General features: G+C 37.3%; 4 protein-coding genes across 5 annotated transcripts; 2 read left to right on the top strand and 2 right to left on the bottom strand.

Annotated features, from left to right (window-relative positions):
* The first annotated feature begins 2,218 nt into the window (after positions 1 to 2,218).
* LOC111454019 (pentatricopeptide repeat-containing protein At1g25360-like) lies at positions 2,219 to 6,238 on the top strand. The gene is made up of 2 exons (XM_023095289.1): positions 2,219 to 5,703; positions 5,796 to 6,238. Exon 1 carries the CDS (start codon positions 2,692 to 2,694, stop codon positions 5,083 to 5,085), a length of 2,394 nt encoding a protein of 797 aa, XP_022951057.1. The 5' UTR covers positions 2,219 to 2,691; the 3' UTR covers positions 5,086 to 5,703; positions 5,796 to 6,238.
* Positions 6,239 to 6,354: 116 nt separating this feature from the next.
* On the top strand, positions 6,355 to 12,951 carry LOC111454018 (kinesin-like protein KIN-7E). Of its 2 annotated transcripts, XM_023095287.1 has the most exons (12): positions 6,355 to 6,983; positions 7,073 to 7,162; positions 7,253 to 7,353; positions 7,435 to 7,548; positions 7,631 to 7,712; positions 8,480 to 8,547; positions 8,713 to 8,778; positions 8,883 to 9,007; positions 9,237 to 9,573; positions 10,008 to 11,075; positions 11,786 to 12,102; positions 12,361 to 12,951. In XM_023095287.1, the coding sequence occupies exons 1-12, from the start codon at positions 6,776 to 6,778 to the stop codon at positions 12,680 to 12,682; spliced, it is 2,898 nt and encodes a 965-aa protein (XP_022951055.1). In that variant the 5' UTR covers positions 6,355 to 6,775; the 3' UTR covers positions 12,683 to 12,951. The 2 variants fall into 2 exon arrangements, with proteins under 2 accessions (XP_022951055.1, XP_022951056.1); XM_023095288.1 differs by lacking the exon at positions 6,355 to 6,983 and having other exon boundaries at positions 7,108 to 7,162; positions 7,284 to 7,353.
* A 935-nt stretch (positions 12,952 to 13,886) lies between these two features.
* Positions 13,887 to 19,321, bottom strand: LOC111454499 (protein ACCUMULATION AND REPLICATION OF CHLOROPLASTS 6, chloroplastic-like). Its single transcript, XM_023095992.1, has 6 exons — positions 18,705 to 19,321; positions 18,329 to 18,553; positions 17,801 to 18,061; positions 16,788 to 17,712; positions 15,514 to 15,644; positions 13,887 to 14,388 (listed from the first exon to the last, which is right to left on the bottom strand). Exons 1-6 carry the CDS (start codon positions 19,206 to 19,208, stop codon positions 14,098 to 14,100), a joined length of 2,337 nt encoding a protein of 778 aa, XP_022951760.1. The 5' UTR covers positions 19,209 to 19,321; the 3' UTR covers positions 13,887 to 14,097.
* An 850-nt stretch (positions 19,322 to 20,171) lies between these two features.
* LOC111454566 (1-acylglycerol-3-phosphate O-acyltransferase-like) lies at positions 20,172 to 24,123 on the bottom strand. The gene is made up of 9 exons (XM_023096069.1): positions 23,816 to 24,123; positions 23,178 to 23,414; positions 22,886 to 22,932; positions 22,633 to 22,751; positions 22,381 to 22,544; positions 21,518 to 21,627; positions 21,342 to 21,441; positions 20,679 to 20,802; positions 20,172 to 20,577 (listed from the first exon to the last, which is right to left on the bottom strand). The coding sequence occupies exons 1-9, from the start codon at positions 23,968 to 23,970 to the stop codon at positions 20,452 to 20,454; spliced, it is 1,182 nt and encodes a 393-aa protein (XP_022951837.1). The 5' UTR covers positions 23,971 to 24,123; the 3' UTR covers positions 20,172 to 20,451.
* Positions 24,124 to 25,020: the final 897 nt, after the last annotated feature.

Genomic DNA, 25,020 nt, shown 5'->3' with positions numbered 1-25,020 from the left:
ATTAAATTAAATTTATTCCTTATTTGTTATATTATGTTTATTAGGGAACCCTATATTATTACATAAATTACACATTAATTTTAAATGAATTTGTATAATATACTAGCCTACATGTAACCGATTAAGTCTACTACTAGTAGATATTGTCTACTTTGGCTCGTATCGTCGTCATTCAAGATCTCATAATCTACCTCCTTAAGTGACGCTTGAAATCTTACAATTTTGGCACATCGTTCGGTGTCTAACTCTGATACTATTTTTAACCACTCAAGTTCACTGCTAGTAGATATTGTTCGTTTTAGCTCGTAACGTATCGTTGTCAGCCTCACAGTTTTAAAATAAATCTATTAAGGAAAGGCTTCTATGCTCTTAACAGTATATAACAAAATAAAATAAAAAAAAAATCGTTGGTATAAATTAGTTATTAAATCGAGACATTGAATTTTGGTTTCGGGTTGAAAAATCACGTCTACAAATATTATTTTCATTATAAATTTTTTTTTCTTGTTTTCTAGTCTACTTTTTACATAGATTTAATAAGCTAAGCTAAAAATAATATTTCTTAAAATTTTGTTTTGTTTTTATAATTTGAATAATAATTCAAATGTTTTCTTAAAAAACAAACAAAATTTGAAAAATTAAAAACTAGAAGAATTAGATTTTTATAACATTTTTTTAGAATTTGATAAAAATTAAAATATATTTTTTTAAAAAAAAAATACAAAAATCGTTGTGAATAAATTATGAAAATGTGAACACAATTTTTGAATATGTAATTATTTATTTTTTATTTTAAAAAATTAAATTTATAAATACTATTTCTCCCTCCAAGTTCCTCCATTTTGTTATATCTACTTATTATACACGTTTTCAAAATTAAAATAAAAAATAATTTTATAAGCTTTTTTTATTATTTTTTAATTATCATTATCAAGCAACAATGAGAAAACAAGAGAGAAATAATAAAACTATTTTTTTTTAATTTCCTTTTTAGGTATATCAATTTTGTCAACGATGAACCTAATACAGAGTGTATGGATTGATATAAATTAATTTTCATATAATAGTTATATTAATGTTATACCTAATCCAAACTATATAAATAATTATTCTACTTTATATTAAGTATTGAAATAAAATAAATATATGCAATTTTGCAATCCATTAATCAACCGGGTAGTTTAGTTAGCCAGGATACTTAGCTTTCACTCGATAGACTCGAATTTGATTCCGGGCAATAGAATGTCGACCCAAGTCAATGATGGGTGCTTAAATAGACGTACAAATATTCACACAAGGACGTGCCACTCCAAAGTTGATTACTATGAATTTTCATATTTTTAATAATTTTCTTCCTAAATTTCAGTGTGATTGAGAAGGTTAGGGTTCTGCACTTTTATTCTAAAATAAGTTAAATTAATAAAAATACTCATAAAATTCTTTAAATTAGTCTATGCCCGACTTTCTTCAAACCCTTTAAGTTTTTTTTTTTTTTAAATTAAGAATATATTTTTAAACCGCTTTTAAAAGTTAAAAGTATTTTTGAAATCTATAGGAGTGTTTCATATTTTTTTAAAAACATTTTTTAATTTAAAAGTATTTTTTTTAAAGATGTTTTCTCAAAATTTATAGAATTTTAAACGTATTATATATATATATATATATATATATATATATATATATATATATAATTTCCCCACCCTTTTCTTTCTTCTCCCTCCGGTTGTTGCAGCCACGTGTCACGGTCATGCTGGTCGAAGGCATGTTGCCCATAGCATGCCCATGACACAACCAACCCTTCATATCTTTTTCATATTCTAGTGTTTTATTTTTATATGTCTAGGAAGTATGACGTTTCAAAAATATCATGTCTAGGCGTGTGAGACATGAAATGCCTCAGAATGTATTAGAGGGGATACAATTAGTTGTCAACTTTTCCCTAGTTATATACTGTAAGCGGTTGTTATTTCTCTCTTGGTTGCTTATATGATGTATCTTTCAAAAATCTCTCTGCCCTCGTTTTCTAAAACTTTCTCTTAAAATCGAGGCCAGGGGCTCGAACATAGGTCGTTTGGTCGTAGACGACGCAAGAACGAATTGGCTTAACTCACTTGTCGTTGGAAGGTGAGTATCGCACAATCACAAATCCGCTGCCTTTAGAAGTGCAATTGTGACACCAGGCTCATTGCACAGTTTTCTTTCCCCACTTTACTTCTTCTCAATAACTCCCTCTCCGCTACCACCCACGCCCGCGCACCCTCTCCGCTGCAGTCGCACCCTCCATCGGCATCGGCATCGGCATCGTGCTTTTCTTTTCCTCTCCCTATCTTCCTCTCTCCTTCAACCACGCCGGCACGCACCATTGCCCACTGCATTCTTCTGCTCGTCGGTCAAGGTCCAAAAAACTCACTCTTCTGCAACCCCTCTCTCTCAATCGTTTGTTGCTGAGTACGTATACATCATTTTGATTTCATTCGGAAGTTGGGTAAAGTTGGAATGATGTCAAATTTAATTTGAAATCCTGCATCGCTTATGGAGGGAACTTCAGCAACATTATGGAGGATCTTGAGCATTTTCAGGTTTGATGTTGATTGTCCATATTTCATCACCACGCCTTTGATGCATTTCTCACTCTCTACTTTGATTTTACTCTGTAAGTTCGAACGATGATTTTTAATTCCTTCAAACACCATGAGAAATGCCATAGATGTCCGAGTTTTGGCAAACCGTTACGCCGCACAATTGCAACTCTGTTGCCCACAAAATCCCTCTTCATTTTCACTTGCTCGGACTGTTCATGCCCACATGATTGTTTCGGGATTCAAGCCTCGTGGCCACCTTGTGAATCGTCTGCTTGATATATACTGGAAATCGTCTAATCTTGTGTATGCCCGCCAACTGTTCGACGAAATTCCCAATCCAGATGCTGTAGCCAGGACTACATTGATTACGGCATACTCTAACTTGGGAAATTTGAATATGGCTCGAGAAATATTCAATGGAACTCCATTGAATATGAGGGATACTATTTTCTATAATGCAATGATTACTGGGTTTTCGCATAACGTTGATGGTCATTCTGCTATTGGACTGTTTCATGCTATGAGACGAAGCAATTTTCGGCCTGATGACTTTACATTTACAAGCGTGCTCAGTGCTTTAGCGCTTATTGTTGATAATGAGCAGCAGTGTGGCCAAATGCATGGTGCGGTGGTGAAATCTGGAACTGGGCTTGTTTCTTCAGTGTTGAATGCTCTTCTATCTGTTTATGTTAAATGTGCTTCTTCGCCATTGGTGTCATCTTCGTCACTGATGGCATCAGCTAGAAAACTGTTTGATGAAATGCCACAAAGGGATGAGTTAACATGGACAACATTGATTACTGGGTATGTGCGGAATGATGATTTGAATGGCGCTCGTGAACTTCTCGACACGATGACTGAAAAGCTCGGGGTAGCTTGGAATGCAATGATCTCTGGATATGTGCATCATGGTCTTTTCGAGGATGCCTTGACACTGTTTAGGAAAATGCGTTTTCTTGGTGTCGAGCTCGATGAGTTCACCTATACGAGTGTAATCAGTGCTTGTGCCAACGGTGGTTTTTTTCAACTGGGAAAAGAGTTGCATGCTTACATTCTTAAAAATGAGCTGAACCCAAATCATGATTTTTTATTGTCTGTGAGTAATTCATTGATTACTTTGTACTGGAAATATGGTAAAGTTGATGGGGCTCGGCACATTTTTTATGAGATGCCTGTTAAAGATATTGTTTCTTGGAATGCAATCTTATCAGGGTATGTCAATGCAGGGCGTATGGAAGAAGCGAAGTCTTTCTTTGCTCAAATGCCAGAGAAAAACCTTCTTACATGGACTGTGATGATTTCAGGATTAGCTCAAAATGGATTTGGAGAAGAGGGTTTGAATCTGTTTAACCGCATGAGGTTAGATGGTTATGAACCCTGTGATTATGCCTTTGCAGGAGCAATTACAGCTTGTTCTGTGCTTGGATCATTGGAGAATGGCCGCCAGCTCCATGCTCAGCTTATCCATCTTGGCCATGATTCAAGCCTCTCTATTGGCAATGCAATGATCTCAATGTATGCAAGATGTGGAGTCGTTGAAGCTGCCAGATCTGTGTTCCTCACCATGCCATTCGTCGACTCGGTTTCGTGGAATGCAATGATTGCAGCACTTGGACAACATGGCCATGGCGTAAAAGCAACAGAACTATATGAACAAATGTTGAAAGAGGGTATACTTCCTGATAGAATAACATTTCTTACAGTTCTCTCTGCGTGTAGTCATTCAGGTTTGGTCGAAGAAGGACGCCGCTATTTTAACTCAATGTTCGAAAATTATGGTATCACTCCTGGTGAGGATCATTATGCTCGGATGATCGATTTGTTTTGTCGAGCGGGGAAGTTCTCTGATGCAAAGAATGTCATCGACTCCATGCCTTGCAAACCCGGGGCACCAATATGGGAGGCTCTTCTTGCTGGTTGTCGAATTCATGGGAACATGGATTTAGGAGTAGAAGCTGCTGAAAAGCTTTTCGAGCTAATGCCACAACACGACGGGACGTATGTACTTTTGTCGAACATGTACGCCAATGTTGGCCGGTGGAACGATGTCGCTCGGGTGCGAAAACTAATGAGGGACCGAGGGGTTAAAAAGGAGCCTGCTTGTAGTTGGACTGAGGTTGAAAACAAGGTTCATGTGTTCTTGGTGGATGATACAGTGCACCCTGAGGTGCTGTCTGTGTACAATTATCTAGAGGAATTGAGCCTTGAAATGAAGAAAGCAGGATATGTTCCAGACACAAAGTATGTGTTACATGATATGGAATCTGAGCACAAAGAGTATGCGTTGGCTACTCATAGCGAGAGGCTTGCGGTTGGGTTTGGGCTAATGAAGCTCCCTCCAGGCGCCACGGTCAGGGTGTTCAAGAACCTTAGGATCTGTGGGGATTGCCATAATGCATTCAAGTTCATGTCTAAAGTGGTGCGGAGGGAGATAGTTGTGAGAGATGGAAAGAGGTTCCACCATTTCAAGAACGGCGAATGCTCGTGCGGTAATTACTGGTAATTTTGATTCCTACATTATTTTGTTCTTGGTAGTAGAGTTTGGCTTAGGCGTTGCCAGAACGAACAACGAAACTTTACGACAGCTGCATTCAAGTAATGCCTTTGGATTTCACCTGTTTCAGTATGTGATTTATAAATGGTTTCTGCACAAAATAGGTGAGAGTTCACATTTTCATCATCTTTGGTGAAATCAAGTCCACGGTATAGATATTCATGAACTGCTCTACCATAATTCTCAGTGGATAACCCCAAGGAGGTACGCTTGGACCTTTGTTACATTGTCTTTTTATATCCTTAAGGTCGGGTATGCCACCTGCATAAATATGGCATACAAGAAAGACTGGTGCAATCGCATAGGAGCTGCAAGCGAGGATCGAATACTTCCTTCTCCAAGTTTTTGTGAAAAGCACTGAAGTGCGACATTATGTGGGATCTTTGGAGTCCGAAGAACATTAGAATACGGTCTTTGGGCTGGGAGATCTCGGAGTGGCTAATCAGACGCGAGCCCCTGGTGGATTCTTCCTTTTGCTCCTCAGCATACAGGGTATTAGCCAGCCATTTCCAGCTATTGTTCCCCTCTCAAGGGCAGGTTCTTACGCATTACTCGCCACATCTTAGGGTCAGGCGCTGATGAGCAAAGTTTAGTCCTTTGTTAGATTTTATGTATGGTCTGCTTTTCTAACCCAAACCCTTTTTGAAATTATTCGTTAGGTCTTATTTCTCGTAATCGGAGGTGATTTTTATAATTTACCTTCCGTTTTCGCAGTTCCTCTTTTTGTATACCTTTGTATTCTTCCATTTTTTTTCTACGAAAATTTGGTTTTTATAATAATTATTATTTAAAAAAAAAATTAAAGACCTCGACCAACCCGGTGATGAAAAAAACACCTACCTAGAGTTTGTAAGAATGTCATTTAAATACGTTGACTTTTTATCTAACGTTTTAATATTTTTTCATTATTTAATAATTTTATATCAAAACTATCAAATTTTCTTCTCTCTTACAGCTATACAACAACAAAGAACAGCTCGAGGTAAAATTTAGTCTATCTGATATATTCAAACTAAATTACCAATTTAACCCTTAATTTTAGTTCGGTAATATTTAGATCCTATCTAGTTGTGATCTTTAAAATTGAAAACATGTTCGAGTTGAATTTATATTTCAAAAATACATATTTACTAAATTAAAACTAAACCTAAACCGAAGCAATATTAATTAAGGAAAATGGTCGATTGACTAAATGAATATGTTCTCGACCAAAATGTCAGAGGTTCGAAAATATAATGAAGATGCGAAAATATAACGAAGATGGAGGGCAAAAAGGTAAATAGACAATAGATACAGTTGGAGATGGTTGTTATTCTTCAACGGTCAGTTGCAATCCAAAGTTAGGGAGAGGGGAGAAGAGAAAAAGAGGGAAGGAAGGAGGGAAGCGGAGAGAGACGGGAATGGAGGCAAAACCTCTGTAGGTGTTCCGCCATTTTTGTTTCTCCTCCCCCTCTTCCTCTCCTTTTCCTCTGTTTTTCCTTTTCAGATCTTCTTCTGGAGAAAACAAGGACGAGAAGGCGGGACGAAGCCTAATTTCCTTCTCGTTTTTCCCCGCTCGATCCGACTTTCTGGTACATTTCTCTATCAATCTCGTTTTCTGTTTCAAGATTCTTGAGGCTTTGAGCATCCTAGAACGATAATGGAAGCCAAGGAGCCAGTACAAGGAGTTATTCAAGCCTCCAATGGTCTAGAAGAGACGATTCGTGTTTCTATTAGGTTAAGGCCTTTGAACGAAAAGGAATTGACGAAGAACGATTCGTCCGATTGGGCATGTCTCAACAACAACTCCATCATATTTAGAAGCACTTTACCAGACCGCGCTATGTATCCCCAATCTTACACATTTGGTAAGAACATAAATGCTTGTTTGGCTGATTTATGAATTTTTGAGATCTGAATTCCAAATTTCTGATTGATTATACATTTGGTGGTTTAGATAGAGTATTTGGATGTGACAGTACGACAAAGCAAGTTTATGAAGAAGGGGCTAAGGAAGTTGTTCTTTCAGTCGTCAATGGCATTAACTGTAAAACAACAACTCTTCTCTTTCTGTTTCTGGATATGCCTTTCATATTATAACATCATCAAAATATTTAGCTATGGTTCTTACTTTCAGCAACAATTTTTGCATATGGGCAAACAAGCAGTGGAAAGACATACACCATGAATGGAATCACGGAGTATTCTGTGGCAGACATTTATAATTACATGGAGACGGTAAGTTTACTTTAGATACATCTCAGTTTATCAATTTGTTGATGTTGAATCAAATTTAATATCCAAATTTATGGACGGTAGCACCAAGAAAGAGAATATGTGCTCAAGTTCTCAGCGATTGAGATATACAATGAAGCTGTGAGAGATCTCCTTAGCTTTGAAAATGTCCCACTTAGACTTCTTGATGATCCTGAGGTGCATAGCTTGCGTTTTTTTCCCTTTTGTTGATATAGAACAATCGTTGAGATTCTAATGGCATGGCCTTGATATGTTACAGAAAGGAACAGTTGTTGAGAAACTTACGGAGGAGACATTGAAAGATAGGAACCATCTCCAAGAGCTTCTTTCCTTTTGTGAAGGTGAAAATAATTTGTAACTCTTCCTTTACTAGTATCATACAATCATTTTTTTTTTGTTAAATGGTAAATTTAGTCTCGAATAGTTAACCTTTTTAAATTTCTAATGTTCGAATAGTTACATTTAATTATCTTATGCTTTTTTAAATTTAGTTTATCATCATGATAGTTGATGATAAATTTGTGTGACATAATATTAAGAGAATTGATGAAGTTTTAAAAGAGAAAAGAAAAAAGACATTTAAGAGAGAAATTGTGAGATCCCACATTGATTGGGGAGAGGAATGAGTGTCAATGAGGATGCTGGGACCCAAAGATTGTGAAATCCCACATCGATTAGAGAGAGAAACGAGTGCCAACGAGGACGCTGAGCCCCGAAGGGGGGTGGATTGTAAGATCCCATATCGTTAGAGAGGGGAACAAAACATTTTTTTATAAGAGTGTAGAAAACCTCTCTCTAATATATGCGTTTTCTTGAGGGGAATGAAGCATTCTTTATAAGAGTGTAGCAAACCTCTCTCTAATATACGCGTTTTAAAAATCTTGAGGGGAAACCCAAAAGAGAAAGTCCAAAGAGGACAATATCTGCTAGTGGTGAGCTTGGACTGTTACATAAATTGATAGAAATTTGAACGTTTTTGTCTTTCAAATTTCTACTAGTCAACCGTAATTGAAATTTTTTAATATAGTTTTTTTTAATATATTATTATTATTATTATTAGTCATCCCACGAGCATTTGTGAACAATTTTAAGATTACATTTTATGCAGTTCAAAGAAAGATTGGGGAGACGACTTTGAATGAAGCTAGCTCCAGATCCCATCAAATCTTAAGACTAGTAAGCATGCCACTAAATTTACTCATTTTCTTTTCCTTCAAATAAAAAATACCAAAAAAATATAGATAGGGAATCGAACCTTATCTTAAGAAACATGAAACAATAAACAAACAATATTTCATGTGTTAAAGCTTATGGTTATGTTTTTTTTCTTTTTTTTTACAGACAATTGAAAGCTCAGCTCGGAAATTTAAGAAGTCTGAAAGTGGGAGCAGCCTGACGGCTACAGTGGTAAATATGGGTGCATTCTTGGAAGTGAAGCCCTGTAGGGAAGGGCAAGATGAAGGGATAATAATCTGGACTTGGGGTTTCATATTTGTTTCTTGTTTGTACAGAATTTTGTTGATCTTGCGGGAAGTGAACGGGCTTCCCAAACAATGTCGGCTGGTACAAGGCTCAAAGAAGGTTGCCATATTAACCGGAGTTTGCTGTCTCTGGGAACTGTTATTCGCAAATTAAGGTTTTCTTTTCTTTCCCTTTCGTCTTTAATTACCCATCACACTATCAAGTAGAAGAAGAAGAAATAGAAAATTTCAACAAAATCACCATGAAATGAGGCCAAAGATTTGTTTCCACAGATTTTGGGAATATTTCTTAGAAATATATAGCAAGAAACAAAAAATAGTAATCAAATGCGTGGTCTATCTTCAACATGTAATCCTTTATTCTCTGTTATGAATGAAATGCAGCAAAGGAAGGACTGGGCACGTACCTTATAGAGATTCCAAGTTAACACGCATACTGCAGAATTCTCTAGGTGGGAATGGTCGAACAGCTATCATTTGTACTATGAGTCCTGCACGTAGCCATGTTGAACAATCAAGAAACACATTGCTATTTGCTACTTGTGCAAAGGAGGTGAGTACAAACGCACATGTAAATGTGGTAGTGTCAGATAAGGCATTGGTGAAGCAGTTGCAAAAGGAATTGGCTAGACTTGAGAGTGAGATGAAGAACATAAAACCACTTCCTGTCAAAGGTGATTCTAATTCCTTGTTGAAAGAGAAGGAAATTCTAATTGAGCAGGTGAGGATTTGGCTCCAACTACTATTCCATTTGCTATTCAAGTAGATAGTAGATGTTCTTTTTATACATGAAATCTAATTGAAACTATTTCTCTCCACAAAAAGAAAAGTAAATTGAATCAGGCAGAACAGAGTATACTACATTCTCTGCATCGAAATTTGGTTAAAGAGCCTCGTATGTAATTTCAAACATGGAACAACAGAAAACAATGAAACAAGAAATCAGCTCTGTTTGTTTCAAATTGTTGACTCTAAAGAAAATGATGCTTTAGGAGAGCGCTTAAATGAAATGGAATGGTTCTAGAGCCAACAATTTGGAGTAGAACAGTCAAAACCAAGTAGAAGATAGAAGCTTTTTCTTGATCATCTGATTTATGTGATTATGTGGTCACTCTTGTAATTGTGTCTTATTTTATTTCATTTACAACTACTCAGATGGACAAAGAGATCAAGGAATTGACTCGGCAGCGTGATCTTGCTCAGTATCGAATCGAGAATTTATTGCATTCGGTTGGAGAAGATAGGATATTTAAGCGAAGTGAAAGCACAGTCCAAATAGTGCCGGAAACAATGTCGGAAACAATGTCGGAAACAGTGCCAGAAACAGTGCCGGAAACAGTGCCGGATCTGGTTGAGCTAGATCTAGATCTACGTTCTGATGACTCAAGTCTCAAGACTTTTGACACATTTAATGGACAAGAAGGACAAGAAGAGAATAGCCCTCACAAGGTTAATCCTCTATTTTCTACGAGTCATGATGATGATTTTCTATTAGATAGCAGCACTCCTGAGTTGGCTGGACCTGATCCTTATAACAACTGGGAAGAGGTTGCTCAACGTGTTCGAGCAAATTCCGAAGATAGTTATAAGGATGTTCAATGCATTGAGCTGGAGGAATCAAACCAAACACCAAATCAAAATATTGAGTTGGCTTTAGCTAGATTGGAAGACAATGAAGGACAGATGATCAGTAGTTCTCGCACTAATCAAGTGACATCCCCACAAAGGAAGAACAAGGAGATAGTTACAATCAACAAAGATTATGTTAGCGGTGGTTTTATGCCGAACACTGCGGAGCCGAAGAGAACATTAAATTGTATTGTAAATTTTTATCCTGCTGAGCAATCATTCAGCTCAATTGAAGCAGCAAAAGATCGATTTCAAAACTTAAAGTTGACCAGAAGCAAAAGTTGTTTGACTGTTCTAATGGAACTCCCACCTTCTACTTGGGTTGAGAAGCCAGAGCCGGATAAGAAAGCTCAGCACAATGGATCTGAAATAAACTTCTCTGGACTAGCAGAAGGTAGTAGGAGAAAGCGCGGTTTAAGCTGCGGAAATTTAGAAACCGAGGAGTCACAATCGGTATGTAATCGTCCTTTGGAAGATAAGGCTTTGGAAATAATAGAAGAAGATGACGATGATAATACCAGTGTTCTCAACTTCGCTACTGGGAAAAAAGGAAAGAGCAAAAATCGGTTAAGGAAGCGATCAAACCACGGTTCGGTGAGTTTTCATTTCTTTTGTATTTTACATTTTTCCTTGAAGAATCATGTTAGGAAACACGACCCAACACAATGGTAAAACATTGTCCACTTTGAGCATAAGCTCTTGTGGCCTTGCTTTTGGTTTCTCCAAAAGGCCTCCTACCAATGGAGTTGTATTCCTTACTTGAACCCATGATCATCCCTTTAATTAGACGATGTAGGACTCCCTCCCAACAATTCTCAATAATCTTCCCCTCGAACAAAGTACACCATAGAGCCTCCCTTGAGGCCTATGTAGCCCTCGAACAACCTCCCCTTAATCAAGACTCGACTCCTTTCTTTGGAGCCTTGGAACAAAATACACCATTTGTTCGACACTTGAGTCAATTTTGACTACACCTTTGAGAGTAGTAACTTATTTGTTCGACACTTGAGGATTTAATTAACATGACTAAGTTAAGGGCATTGCTTTGATACCATGTTAAGAATCACGAACCTCCACAATGGTACGATATTATCCACTTTGAGCATAAGCTCTTGTGGCTTTGCTTTTGGTTTCTCCAAAAGGCCTGATACCAATGGAGATGTATTCCTTACCTATAAATCCATGATTATTCCCTTCATTTGTCGACGTGGGACTTCCTCCCAACAATTCTCAACAAGAAATGTGGGGTTTGAACTCTTTTCGGGATTTTTGTATCTTACTATCATAATGTATGTGCATGACAGCGGCTGGGGAGGACCCCCAAGAGGGAAGAAGCTAAAGAAACCACACAAGATCTTGAATTGGAGGAGGAACAAGATTTTCAATCGCATTCAGATTGGCTTTTGGAGTTCCAAGGTCAACAGAGAGACATAATTGAGCTTTGGGATGCATGCAACGTACCATTGGTTCACAGATCTTATTTCTTCATCCTTTTCAAAGGAGACCCTTCAGACGCAGTATACATGGAAGTAGAGCTTAGAAGGTTGTTCTTTATAAGGGAAGCCATTTCTCGATCAACCAATGGATCAGGAAGGAATGACGCCATCACACAAGCTTCAAGGTATGTTCTTATTTGCAGAATAAAAGAAAAAACCCTTTGACCAACCAATATCCATGTTAGGAATCACGACCATCCACAAAGGTATGATATTATCCACTCTGAACATAAGCTCTCATTGTTTTGCTTTGGGCTTTTCCCAAAAGGCCTCATACCAATGACGATGTATTCCTTTACTTATAAACCCATGATCATTCCCTAAAGTAGACAATGTGGGACTCACTCCCTTAGTACACTAAAATACTTTGTTAAACAATGAAGCTTGAAGACTCTAAACCGCGAGAGAGAGATGTTGGCGAAGCGAATGAAGAAGAAGTTCTCAGCGAAAGAAAGAGACACCCTTTACAAGAAGTGGGGAATAGACTTAAAGACAAAGCAAAGAAGCATACAATTGGCAAAAAAGCTATGGACAAGAACAAAGGACTTCGACCATATACACGAGAGTGCAGCCCTTGTGGCCAAGCTGCTTGGATTTGTGGAACCGTCGCAGGTGTCAAGGGAGATGTTTGGGCTGTCGTTCTCGCTACAATCATTGGATCAGAGATCTTTTCCATGGAAAAGGAATATGTCTCTTCCATTTTGAGGTTTGAACCATTATTTTATTAGTACATATTTTGACGTGTCTCTACTCATCTGTAGAATCCAACTATGTAATGAAAATTTTTCTAGAAGATGGACAATGTTGTGTTGTGTTCATCTTTGTTGATGATGTATTATTGTCAATCTATTTGTTTGACTTCTTCTTGTTCATGTGTATATAAAAACTTGGAAAGAGGACCATTTTTTTTCCCCTCCTGTGATGGGGGAGTGAGAGGAACTTTTATAGGTGAAGGATTGAAGGATTATGAACCACTCAATTATGGGTAAAAAAATTTATTAAAATATTATTTTAGTTCATGTATTTAAGGGCTTCATTCTATTCTATTTCAATAATTGAGTTTCTATTTTTATCATTTGTTTGAATTTTAATTTTCATGTTCATAAAGGTGGCTATTTTCTGTCTCTCTTTTTAGTACAAAGATTTGAGGTTATCCTAAAGAGAATTGATGGAATTCATGAATTAGCTGCCGGTTAAATCTGTGTAACAACTAACATGAATTAGCCGCCCGTTAAATCTGTGCAAGAGCTAACATGAATTAGCCGCCGGTTAAATCTGTGTGACAGCTAACATGAATTAGCCGCCGGTTAAATCTGTGTAACAGCTAACATGAATTAGCCGCCGGTTAAATCTGTGTAACAGCTAACATGAATTAGCCGCCGGTTAAATCTATGTAATAGCTAACATGAATTAGCTGCCGGTTAAATCTGTGTAATAGCTAACGAATAATTGTCTACTTAAAACTATTTATTAAGAAGATGTTTCCACACCCTTATAAATAATGTTTTGTTCCCGATTTAAATCTGTGTAATAGCTAACGGATAATTGTCTACTTAAAACTATTTATTAAGAAGATGTTTCCACACCCTTATAAAGAATGTTTTGTTCCCGATTTTGAGATCCTTTCAGGCCTGAGATCCTTTCGAGCTTTCCCCTCTTTTTAAAATGTGTCTATTAAGAAGATGTTTCCACACCCTTATAAAGAATGTTTCGTTTCCCTCTCCAATCGATGTGAGATCTCAAAATCCACTTCTTTTAAGGTCCAGCGTCCTTGCTAGCACTCGTTCCTGTCTCCAATCGACGTGAGATCTCACACTTTGATTCTATACTCCTATCATCCATCTATCAAACTTCAAGATTGAAAATTTGCAACAAAAAAAATAGTAGTAAATCCTTGCTTGAAATGTAGTTCCTCAAGAACACTCCGGAGTTCAATATTTCTCCTAAACAAGAATTGAACTGCTCAAAACAAAGTTAAAAATGGATTATTAACACAATAAATTCCATAAGCATTGACAAAGCGTCTCTTCCTCATCACAGACACCAAAAAAGCTACGCTAAACAACAGTCCAGAAGGAATGATGCATTTACAGGCTAATTCATATATTACAACTATCCAATTATGATTCAAGAACAGCACCTTTGGTAATCTTCCATCCAGAATTGGAATATGACATCTCATACCTTGTTGTATAGGTTTTTCTGTTGGAATCGTTGTGTTCTGGGTGGCCTACATCAATGAGATGGGCTAATTCATCGAGAGTTGCTTCGACCACGGCACGCCGACCATCCAAAGATACCGTTACACTGTCAATGGTCAGATTTGAGAGGGTGTAGTCATAGAACCAACCGAGTTCTGCAATTTCGGTTGCACGATCTGTCCAAATCTTCAACATCTCACCATCTAAAATCTGGAAAACATATAAGATTATCATGTTTGCTGCATGTGGAAACATAACGTGAGAGAAACAATCCATTCAATCTAAATCAACTTGCTGATGCATTCAGTCGAAAACAAGACGAGCAAGTTTGAATTCATTGGATGATAAGAGGCTACACATAATTGTGTGAGAAACAATGCTCAGAAATTTAATGAACTCAATTCATTGTAATCACCTAAAAGAATAAATAAGTAGCGCAAACTTGTAGGTGTTTGAAAATACGTTTATACACTTAAAATTAGTTTAAGGTGTTTAGAAAGTCATTCAAGTTATATATGTCTGATTTAAAATAGTTTATTTTTTAAAAATCATGAACTACCACAGCAAATTGATGCTGGTGGGAGTTGAGAATTGTTGGGAGGGAGTCCTACGTTGGCTAATTAAGAGGATGATCATAGTTTTAAGTAAGGAATGTATCTCTACTAGTACGAGGTCTTTTGGGGAAACCAAAAGCAAAGCTACGAGAGCTTATGCTCAAAGTGGATACTATGAGGTTCGTGATTCCTAACCGTGGGAACCCATTTGGAAAGATAAAACAGCCTAGCAAAAGAATTAAGATTTATGATCAACCATGTTAACAAGTCAATCTTGTACATTTATGACCAAACTTAAAAAGGGTTTCTATTCTATTTTGTTTTTATTTTACGTGGAAGGGGAGGGGGTAGACCCCAAGCCCAAGCCCACCACTAACAGATATTGTTCGTTTTGACCTGATGTATCGCTATCAACCTCACAATTGTAAAACGTGTCTGCTAGGGACAGGTTTCCACACCCTGGTAAGGAATATTTCGTTCTCCTCTCCGATCGACGTGGGATCTCACAATCCATCCTTTATGGGACCCAACATCCTCGTTGGCACACCGTTCGGTGTCTAGCTCTGATACCATTTGTAACAGCCCAAGCCCACCGCTAGCAGATATTGTCAGCTTTGATCCGTTACGTATTGCCGTCAGCCTCACAGTTTTAAAACGTTTCCACACCTTCATAAGGAATGCTTTGTTCCCCTCTCCAACCGACGTGGGATCTCACATTTCTCAACTAGTAATGAAACAACAAAAATAGATAATCTTTTATGTATGAATGGAACATTCTTACCTCTGATAGTTTCGTTAGGCAATGATCAGGTCCAAAAGCCAGAGACTTAATGCTCTGCCATTTGCGAACAAGAGCTTCTGCAATCCGTGCATCCATTCTGGATGGTTCCTCGCTGGACTCAACTTCAGGTGCTGCACAATTATAAATCATGGTATGAAACTCAAAGAGCAGGTTTCCTCCCATGAAAGTAACACAGGAGGGCAGTTCGTATAACATTGGAACAAGTTAGCTATTGATATCTGAAATCAGATTGAGTATCACTAGTTATAGTGAAAAAAAACAGCAAAACGACAGAAAATAAGTTATAGAATCCACAAAAACACCATATGAATCCACTTAAACAGTTAGACCTTATACTTGTGTCACAATCATTTCAGAAAATATCCGCTGGAAAATCATCAAACTTCTATTACACTTTAAATCTGCCGGAATTATTACAGAACAGCATCTAAAAAAAACAATATAAACCTCACTTAACGAGGAAAATTTATAAGACCTCATCTAGGATATAGATATCCAATTAAAGTTGTAAATTTAAATTAAAACTGGAATTTAAAAGACATCAAGTACGCCATAAATCAACCAGAACAAGCCTAGATCCAACATGATTTCATAAAATAGAAGTATGAAGTGCTTTGTGCTTGTGACTTAGTCAAATCGAGATAATGCCCATTGGAAGAAGATGATACAAACCATGGATCCAAACAAGAATGATTGTGCCTAACTACAATCCTCCAAGAATTCTCCAAAGCATAAAACCATTTGCAACTAATGATTTTAACTGGACCAAGCCCATTGCTAGCCGATATTGTCCTCTTTGGGCTTTCCCTTACAGGCTTCCCCTCAAGATATTTAAAACACGTATGCTAGGGAGAGATTTCCACACCCTTATAAAAAATGTTCCGTTTTCCACCCCAATCGGATGTGGGATCTCACAATCCACCCCCCTTTGGAGCTCGGTCTCCTCACTGGCACATCGCCCGGTGTCTGGCTCTGATACCATTTGTAACGGCCCAAGCCAACCGCTAACAGATATTGTCCTCTTTGGGCTTTCCCTTTTGGGCTTCCCCTCAAAGTTTCTAAAACGCATCGGTTAGGGAGAGTTTCCACACTCTTATAAAGAATGTTTCGTTCTCCTCCCAACTAGACGTGGGATCTCACATTAACATTACATGAAAATACCTTATAATATAAGATTAGTATCTAGAAACTCCAAACGAAGGAAACTGAAACTAGTCTTTTTTATTTGTTATATTTGAGTATTTAGATCATACCCATACTGGTAGTGGATGCCCCAGCTTCATTAAGTACAGCAGTTGTGCTGTTTCTAGCAGGAAAAAATTTCAAACAAGCCAAAGTCAGCAACCCAACTGCCACACCAGCACACATGATCTTCACACTTGCATCTTTAATTTCATCAGCAATAGGTTTTTCACCAGCTTTAGCACTCTCAGAAACCTCAGGTAAGTTAGTATGTTCATTCTCATCAAAGCTCACTAAAGGCACCTGACTACTAACAGCAGGAAAAGGATATTCCATTTCTGCATCGGCCTCACGCCTAGAACTGTTCTGACCGAGCGGAAACACCTTCCGCAGTGCCTGAATTGCACTGGACTTCACATGGTCTAGAACTGCAGTAGCCTCAGCACCAATCTTCACTATAGCTGCTGCAGCAGCTAGGGGTGAGCCATTAACTCCTTCCAGTTTCTCTAAGTGCTTCAGAACAGTAGGATCATCATAGTAATCTCCAAGAGTAAAATAAATATTTTTTGTCTCTCTAAATCTGGAGAACACCACTTCTGCCAACCATGTCTCCAACAGTTTACATAGCCCTGGAAGATCATTTTCATAATCACCCTTTGAATTCTCGAGGATAAAATCTACAATAGCTGGATTTCTATAAGGTGAACTTTCACTGGTTAAGCCCAGCCATGATCGACACCCATCGAGGTCACCACTAAGTAGGGAACATAGCCCCCTCTCAAGAGCAAAATCAACCTCGCAAGGTGCATATGCTGTCCCAGCAGTCCCAACAACAGCTTCTTTCGTTTGCTGAAGCTGTTGGAAGAGGTTGTCAGCATCTTGGATAAGGTGCGGTTTTTTACCAACAAAGGCTTGTGCCACGAGTGCGAGTGCGACTCCATAGACTTCAAAACTTTCTGCTGGAATATTTGTTGGTGTAGCTACAAAGAGATCAACCTTTCAACAAGAAAAAGAGATGATACGCTTAATGTAACAAGAAAAAGGCAAGGATTACAATTTAGGAACATTTCAACTCTGCAAAAACCTGCTCAGATGCTGTCATTCTTTCAAATGCCTCATTCATAAAATCTTCACGGGTGAATCCACCAGCAATAGCTGTTGCTCCTCCTCCTCCAACAGCCCACAGAATATTCCGCACTCCATGAAGACCCTCTTCCCTTCTCGTTCGCCACTCGTCACCAAGAGGTAAAGTCAAGAGTTCGAGAACACATCGAGGTGTGATCTCTTCCAATGTCTCATCAATTTGTGCAAGCAAATCTGGTGCAAGGCTACTGGCACCCTCCTCCTACGTTTCCGAAGGTATTCATCAATCAGCATAATATAAACTATATTCCGTGCATGATTTTATGCCTTTTTCTCCTCATTTCACAACTCAGTACAATACATTGGTGATCAATCATCATCTTTATTTACGTTAACCATTTCATAATTTAATTTATACTCCAGATGTGAACATCATCCAAAACTATTGATTGCTAATCTGTGCAAGCAATTAGAAGGGCATCTGAAAATTTTCAATGGAGAGATTGAAGAGTTGCAATCAAACATTTACCTGCAACAATTTCAAGGCCCTCTCGAGCACTTCGCAACCCTGAATAAAATCAGGTGGAGTTAATGCCATAGCATCCCTTGATATGTCAACATAAGCAAGAGCCACGGCCAGGACAATATCTTGCTTGAATGACTTTGGCAACCTCTCTCTGAGCAACCTCTCTCCAATTTCAAGAACCAGGGCTGTCTCTCCAGCTTCTTGCAACACGCACAAAGCTCCAGGAACCTACAAATTAACAATTCCAATCTAAAAAAATCTGCTCACATATCAAACATTTCCAATTCAGATTCGTTTTAAGAGGTCAATTCAATTCAAACCAACCATTATCGAGTTTTAAATTGATTATAACATAGCAAAAACCAAAACTAAATGTTACCTTATCGAAAGGGACTTGCGTGAGAATGGTAGCATCTTCATCTTCCGACAGGCCTTGATTGTACTCTCTTCGCGAAGTATGGTCCGCCAAGGTTTCGCAAGCCGCCTGAAGAATCTGCCGGCGATTTATTAGAGTCTCCTGGCTAAACCCGTACTGCGGCGGCTTCGAAACTCTAGCTTCATACGCTCTCCTAATCCCATCCCCAAGAAAATGCATCTCAGCTCCAAGAACCCGAAAGAAATCGATGGGGATGGTAACTTGGCGCTCGGGGGAGGCAATTGGGGGAGGGAAAGAAGGAGAGAGAGTGACAGTGGAAGAGGAGAGAGAATGGGAATGGTCGGAGGAGGAGGAATCGGAGAGGAATTGAAAGTCCCCGAGTAGTCGCTCGGCCCATTTGCTAGCGGCGCACGTCACGGAGGCTCTACCGCTGCCGGAGTGATTGACCCGTCGTGGAAATGTGAAGAGTGAGCGGCTATGGAGACCGGTGGTTGATTGGCTCAACATTGTTTCCGCCGGAGAGAGTATTTTATGGCGGAGCAAACTTAAGGCCTCCTCTTGTCCGTCAGTGAGCGCCGGTGAATAACTCAGTCTCTGCCTCTGCAAATGGCTCAGTTCAATTGAATATAATTTTAGATTAAATATTCGGCTCTCACTCGGAAGACCCCAGTTCGAATCCCGGAAACGGAATGTTTTTTCAATTTTTTTAAAAAATAATTTCTCCCAAACGGATTAAGTTCTCTTAGTATTTCTTTTATTCCTAATAGTATATTTTTAAAACTATTTTGTCATATCATTGATATCAATATCAATATTAATATTAACATGAAAATTAGTTTGCTTCCGCTTTGTTTATGTTTTGTTCAGCATTATACCGATATATACTGTGTTATATTGATTAACGTCATTTTAATACAGTATGTCCTTTACGTGTTTCAAATATTATGGTCTTATTTATTATTATTTTTAAAATAATTCATCTCGTAAAAAACTCTATCCTCAACAATGGTATGTTTTACGTCATAAAAATTTAAAGGCAAGAACCAATCTAGAAACTCATGATCTCGAAACACATAAATAAGTTGTCCATGAGCTAATTAAGTCAACTTACCGTGGGCTACAAAACTCACTTCTTTCTCTTTGCGTGGACAAAAGAGACAATATCGGTGATCATTTTCATAATACTCTATCGTGGAAATATAATGATATGGAGGTGTATATACAAATTAAGCTTGGTCTCATTTCATTGTTTGACAATAACAGCAACGTCAGAATTGGTTCAGTTCGTAAACATAGTAAAGTTATCTTTGTGTTATACATATAACGACAACTCAATTTGTAAACTTTTATATATATATATATATATATATATATATATATATATAAATAAATAAATAATTGTGTATGACATACATGGAGAATATTGGATCGTACTATAACAAGAATATGTCCGTTCAGACAGAAACATAATAGGATGAAAGATTTATGATTTGTTACTAAAACAACAATTGAGAAATATTAAACACAGCGGTCGTGTCGTCCTAAGACATTCAGATCATCATTCACCTTCGAGATTAGTTCGACCGGGTAAAAAGAAGACCAAGAAAAAATTTTAAATATTGTTGGTATACAGAAGGATGTGAACAGAAAATATTACATTTCATTTATACTCATTATGTAAATGACCATAGACAACTACAAATAATACATGCATAACTGAATTTTGTGTGCAAAATGTATGGTGAAGATTTCAGGCAGATATTATACCTTCAGGCAAGGAGTCTTTATGAGGGTCAGAGGAGAGGAATCTCCGGCATGCGTAGAACACTGTTGAGTGAAAACTTGTAGGGTTGTCTATGAACACAAAGTGCCCAGCCTGCACTCATAACCACAGCAGAATAGTCCCTTAAGATGGAGCCTAAAATACAGACAACAGTCATGTATGTAAAGAGAGCAAGAAGGAAAGGATGGGAAAACCTGAGGGACCCGTAGTATTTCGCACGGTGTCTTCATACTCTTCCGAGCTTCTTGAGCACCTTGATATTTCATCCAATCTTCAGAACCGTATATAAATGTTGTAGGAACTTTCCATTCCGATGCACTGAAAAAAATTATATTTGATATTTGAGGTTTATGAGATTTTAGTTATTAACCAAACATGTATGTAGTATAATTAAAAAACTGAACAATCGGATAATCCAACACAATTCAAATCCAAAAATCGAGGTTTAGAGTACACAATCTGTAACGGCTCAAGCCCACCGCTAGTAGATATTGTCCTCTTTGGGCTTTCCCTTTCGAGCTTTCCCTCAAGGTCTTTAAAACGCGTTTGTTAGGGAGAGGTTTTCACACTTTTATAAAGAATGTTTCGTTCTCCTCCCCAACCTATCTAACATGGGATTTCACATTTTTCTCCTCTTTTTCTAGTTATGGTTTAAGGCGGGCCTTTTGTAACTTCTACCGCTCGAATTTCCCTTTTTGTTTGTGTATTTCAACACATCAATGGTATTTATTTCTCATGAATATAATCATACTTTTTTGCAAAGAATTGGACCAGAAAGAAAAATTACTCCACACAATTTCAACCAAAAGGGGTATAAAACAATTTTAAATTAAAGAAATGAATTAATATTATCAAACCTTTGTAAAAGAGGCATCCGAGCAAATGCACCAAAAGCAAATATGTATTTCAAGCACAATTCTCCACTAGCCTTGGCTGCTAACGTGTGGTAGACATAATCTTCATTTGGAAAAAAGGAATGTCAAAACAAATCATATGTTTGTGCCAAATACTCAACTCTTCATCAATCCATTACCTGATAACAATCTGGATTCTTCATCATTCAATATGTCCCCAATTGAGTATGTCCCGAATCTAGCACTTGTATATTTGTGAACAAGATTAGGACCCCAAGGGCCCAAACCTCTGAGAAATTTAGAGTGCATGAGATTAGCAGTCGTAACTTGAATATGCTAAAAGCAAGGTAATATAGTGGCACGGCCTAAAAATTATTGTTCAATATTGTGAATATACCAAATAATGACACAGAACAACAGTATAAGGCTAGTTTCTTTTTTTCTTTTCTTGAGATTCTAAGAATGAGTCTAAAATTTCCCCTTATAATACTTTCACCCAAAATGTACCAACTACCTACACCAAAATTGAAATTGATTGAAAGACAAACTTCATTAAGTCTACTGAATACTGTTGAGTTTACAAGGTCAGATGATGACCTTAGAAACCGTGAGCTCTTATTTTGTTTGGTATGAACAAACCAAGAAATTGTGAGATCTCACGTCGGTTGAGGAGGAGAACGAAAGTATTCTTTATAAGGGTGTGGAAACCTCTCTCTAGCAGACGCATTTTAAAAACCTTGAAGGAAAGCCCACCGCTAGCAGATATTATCCTCTTTGGGCTTTCCCTTAAGGTTTTTAAAACGTGTCTGCTAGGAAGAGGTTTCCACACCCTTATAAAGAGTGTTTCATTCTCCTCCCCAACCAATGTGGGGATCTCAAAATCCACCCCCCTTCGATCCAGTGTCCTTGTTGACACTCATCCTCTCTCCAATCGATGTGGGATCTCATAGAAAAGATCCCAACACTTAAAAGTATGGCAACGGATCTAGTCAAAGTAGTTAATAAACTGGAAACTTAAAATATAAATAAAAATATAAAATACCTCACAAGCTTCTGTGGAGTAAAATTTGACTCCCACAAATGACTCAAAATCGCTCCTTTCCAAGTAGCTCTAAACCGGGTAATCGTCTCATCAGACTTAGCATCTGACTCTGAAGAAAATCCAGCAGGTCCTACTAAAATCAGGTGTTTGATGTGCTCAGGATGCTGAACAAGACAATGAAAGAGACCTCAGAAATCACAAATGCGATCATAAATACTTCATTTTCAAAAGTTGAATAGAAAACGCAATCACCTTGAGAGCATATTTAGCCGCAACGTATCCACCAAATGAATGCCCAAGTAAAATAAAATTGCTGATGTTTTTTGCTTTTCGCCATTCCTCAAAAGAGTCAATAAACCATGCTTCAGTTTCTGCATCACCAATATAATAATCAGAACCTTAGTAGAACATAAATCATTATAAATGAAAGGTATAAAGCTTATTTCACTTCCAAGTAATAATAATTACAAGCAATAGGAGATACGAATGGAAGTAATTACTCAACCTTCTGTGCTTTTGCATGTAAAATCAGGCCTGCTAGATCCTCCCCACCTACAAACACGCAAGTAAAGAAACTTCAGAACAAAGTTATGCTCTGCTCAGACATTAAAAAATTTAATGAAATAGACAGCCCTTATTGACGGCCAAGAACCTGATATTCAAGGAGTCATTTGAAGAACAAATGTGCAGATGAAACAAAAGATGGGCACAGAATACAGCGAAGGAATACAACATGGGTATATCTTATCAAATTAAACCATCTAACTATGAGATTTATCTTAAAAGATTGAGCTCACCCTAGTTGATCGATGGCGATGACCCGGAAGCGACTGGCAAGAGCATCAAAATTCCGGAAGAAGAATCCTTGAGAAGCAGCATAACCATGGATCATTACAAGTGTCGGAGAATCAGCTTTGCTGTCGAATGTCACGGTGTTGATAAATCTAGGCTCGTTACTCGCAGAACGAAACCATCTAACTTTCGATCCTGGTGGACCAGAACCAATGTTAACACGTTCTTGGACATACGGAGTCCTGAAATTGAACAAAATTTAATATCATAAATAAAGAGAGAATAAATTGTCACGAAATGGACTGCAAATCATATTTATTTCCATTCCAAGTGAAGCTACTAAATGATAACTAATCAGTATTTGATCCAAATTTCCAAAGTGCATCAAATGTAAGAGATGAACTTCAAATTCAAAGAGATGAGAAATGTCGTCTTCGAAAACTCGAAATTTGCAATTCACTCCATACGTTTTTAAAAAATCACAACAAATTACACCGCAAATATCCAAAATTCTAACAGGTGCAAGGCAACTAAAATTCAATCACATCTTAAGAATCTGGTCCCAGCCACAATTCCAAACACCAAATTAAGAATTAACTAGGGTTTCAGGAGAAGAAAAGAGAGAGAGAGAAAACAGCATTACTTGACAAGAGAGAGAAGCCGCTTCTCGGCGGCGATGATATGATCGGTAGAAGTGGGAATCCAACGGAGACTAGAGGGCCAAAAAGATCTCGATTTCGCGCTGTCTGCGATAGAAGTGGAAATTCCGAGGTCGGCCTTACTGATTTCTTCCGCCATTTTAGCAATTTAGCTCGAAATCCGCAATCGATTTACGGTCATGAACGAATGAAAATTCAACCATTCTTCTGCGATTCAACTTCCGTCCTATAAAATACTGCACGGTCCTCGCCCGCCAATAGACTCCGCCGCCTTGGTGAGGAAGCAAATTAATTTTTTTAAAATAAAATTGAAAATAAAAATAAACAATTTTTGTTTTTGTTTTTTTTTTTTTAACAAATTAATTTGTTATTTCCACTCCCGCGGCGGTGATTACTGGCTGCAGAGGCGTGGAAGAATACAAAATTGGGATTTTTTTGTTACATCCGCTCCTTGGGGGCTTCTAGATCCCTTTAGACGCTTACACATCCGCAGTGACGTTGCGTGGAAATAAATTATTCTTTTTATTTTAAAACATGTTTTTAGAAAAATAATTTTCTTAGTTTCATAAATAAATAAATAAAAATAAAGGTTAAAATACATTTAAAATTAAAATATTTTTTAAAAGAAAAAACAAATATGCTTTATTTTCTTGGTAAGTAACTGATTCTAACAATTAACCTCGAAAATATTTTCGGCTACTTTTGGCTAGAAATATATATTTATAAATTTTTAATATTTGACTATAATTTCAAAAGAATTTTGTAGGATTGTTATTAATTTTTCCAAAATATACATTTTTTTAGTTCAATAAAGTTCAAATATTAATCTATTAGCTAAATATATCATCATTAATAAATCCATGACAAATTAAAAAAAAATTAAATTTAATAAAACTATAAGATACCAATTTAAATTTTACTGAAAAAGTTTATTTTAAAATATAAGGGATAAAATTAGTAACTTTAAAAGTTTAGAGATAAAATTAGTAACTTTAAAAGTTTAGAGATTAAATAAACGCAAACTTCCGTTCATGTATTAAACTTAGAATTTAAAACAAATAAACCATACATTCATAATTTTGACATTGAGTCTGACATTGAGTCTATTAACTCCGATGAATTTTTAAAAACTTCAACTAAATACTTATATATCATCATGTGGACTTTGATTGAGAAAAGACAAACTAAC

The sequence above is a fragment of the Cucurbita moschata genome, unplaced genomic scaffold (assembly GCF_002738365.1).
Source record: "Cucurbita moschata cultivar Rifu unplaced genomic scaffold, Cmos_1.0 Cmo_Scf00016, whole genome shotgun sequence".
NCBI classification, from domain to species: domain Eukaryota; kingdom Viridiplantae; phylum Streptophyta; class Magnoliopsida; order Cucurbitales; family Cucurbitaceae; genus Cucurbita; species Cucurbita moschata.
Note: the sequence above shows the minus strand (reverse complement) of the source record. Positions and strands in the feature narration are given on the sequence as shown.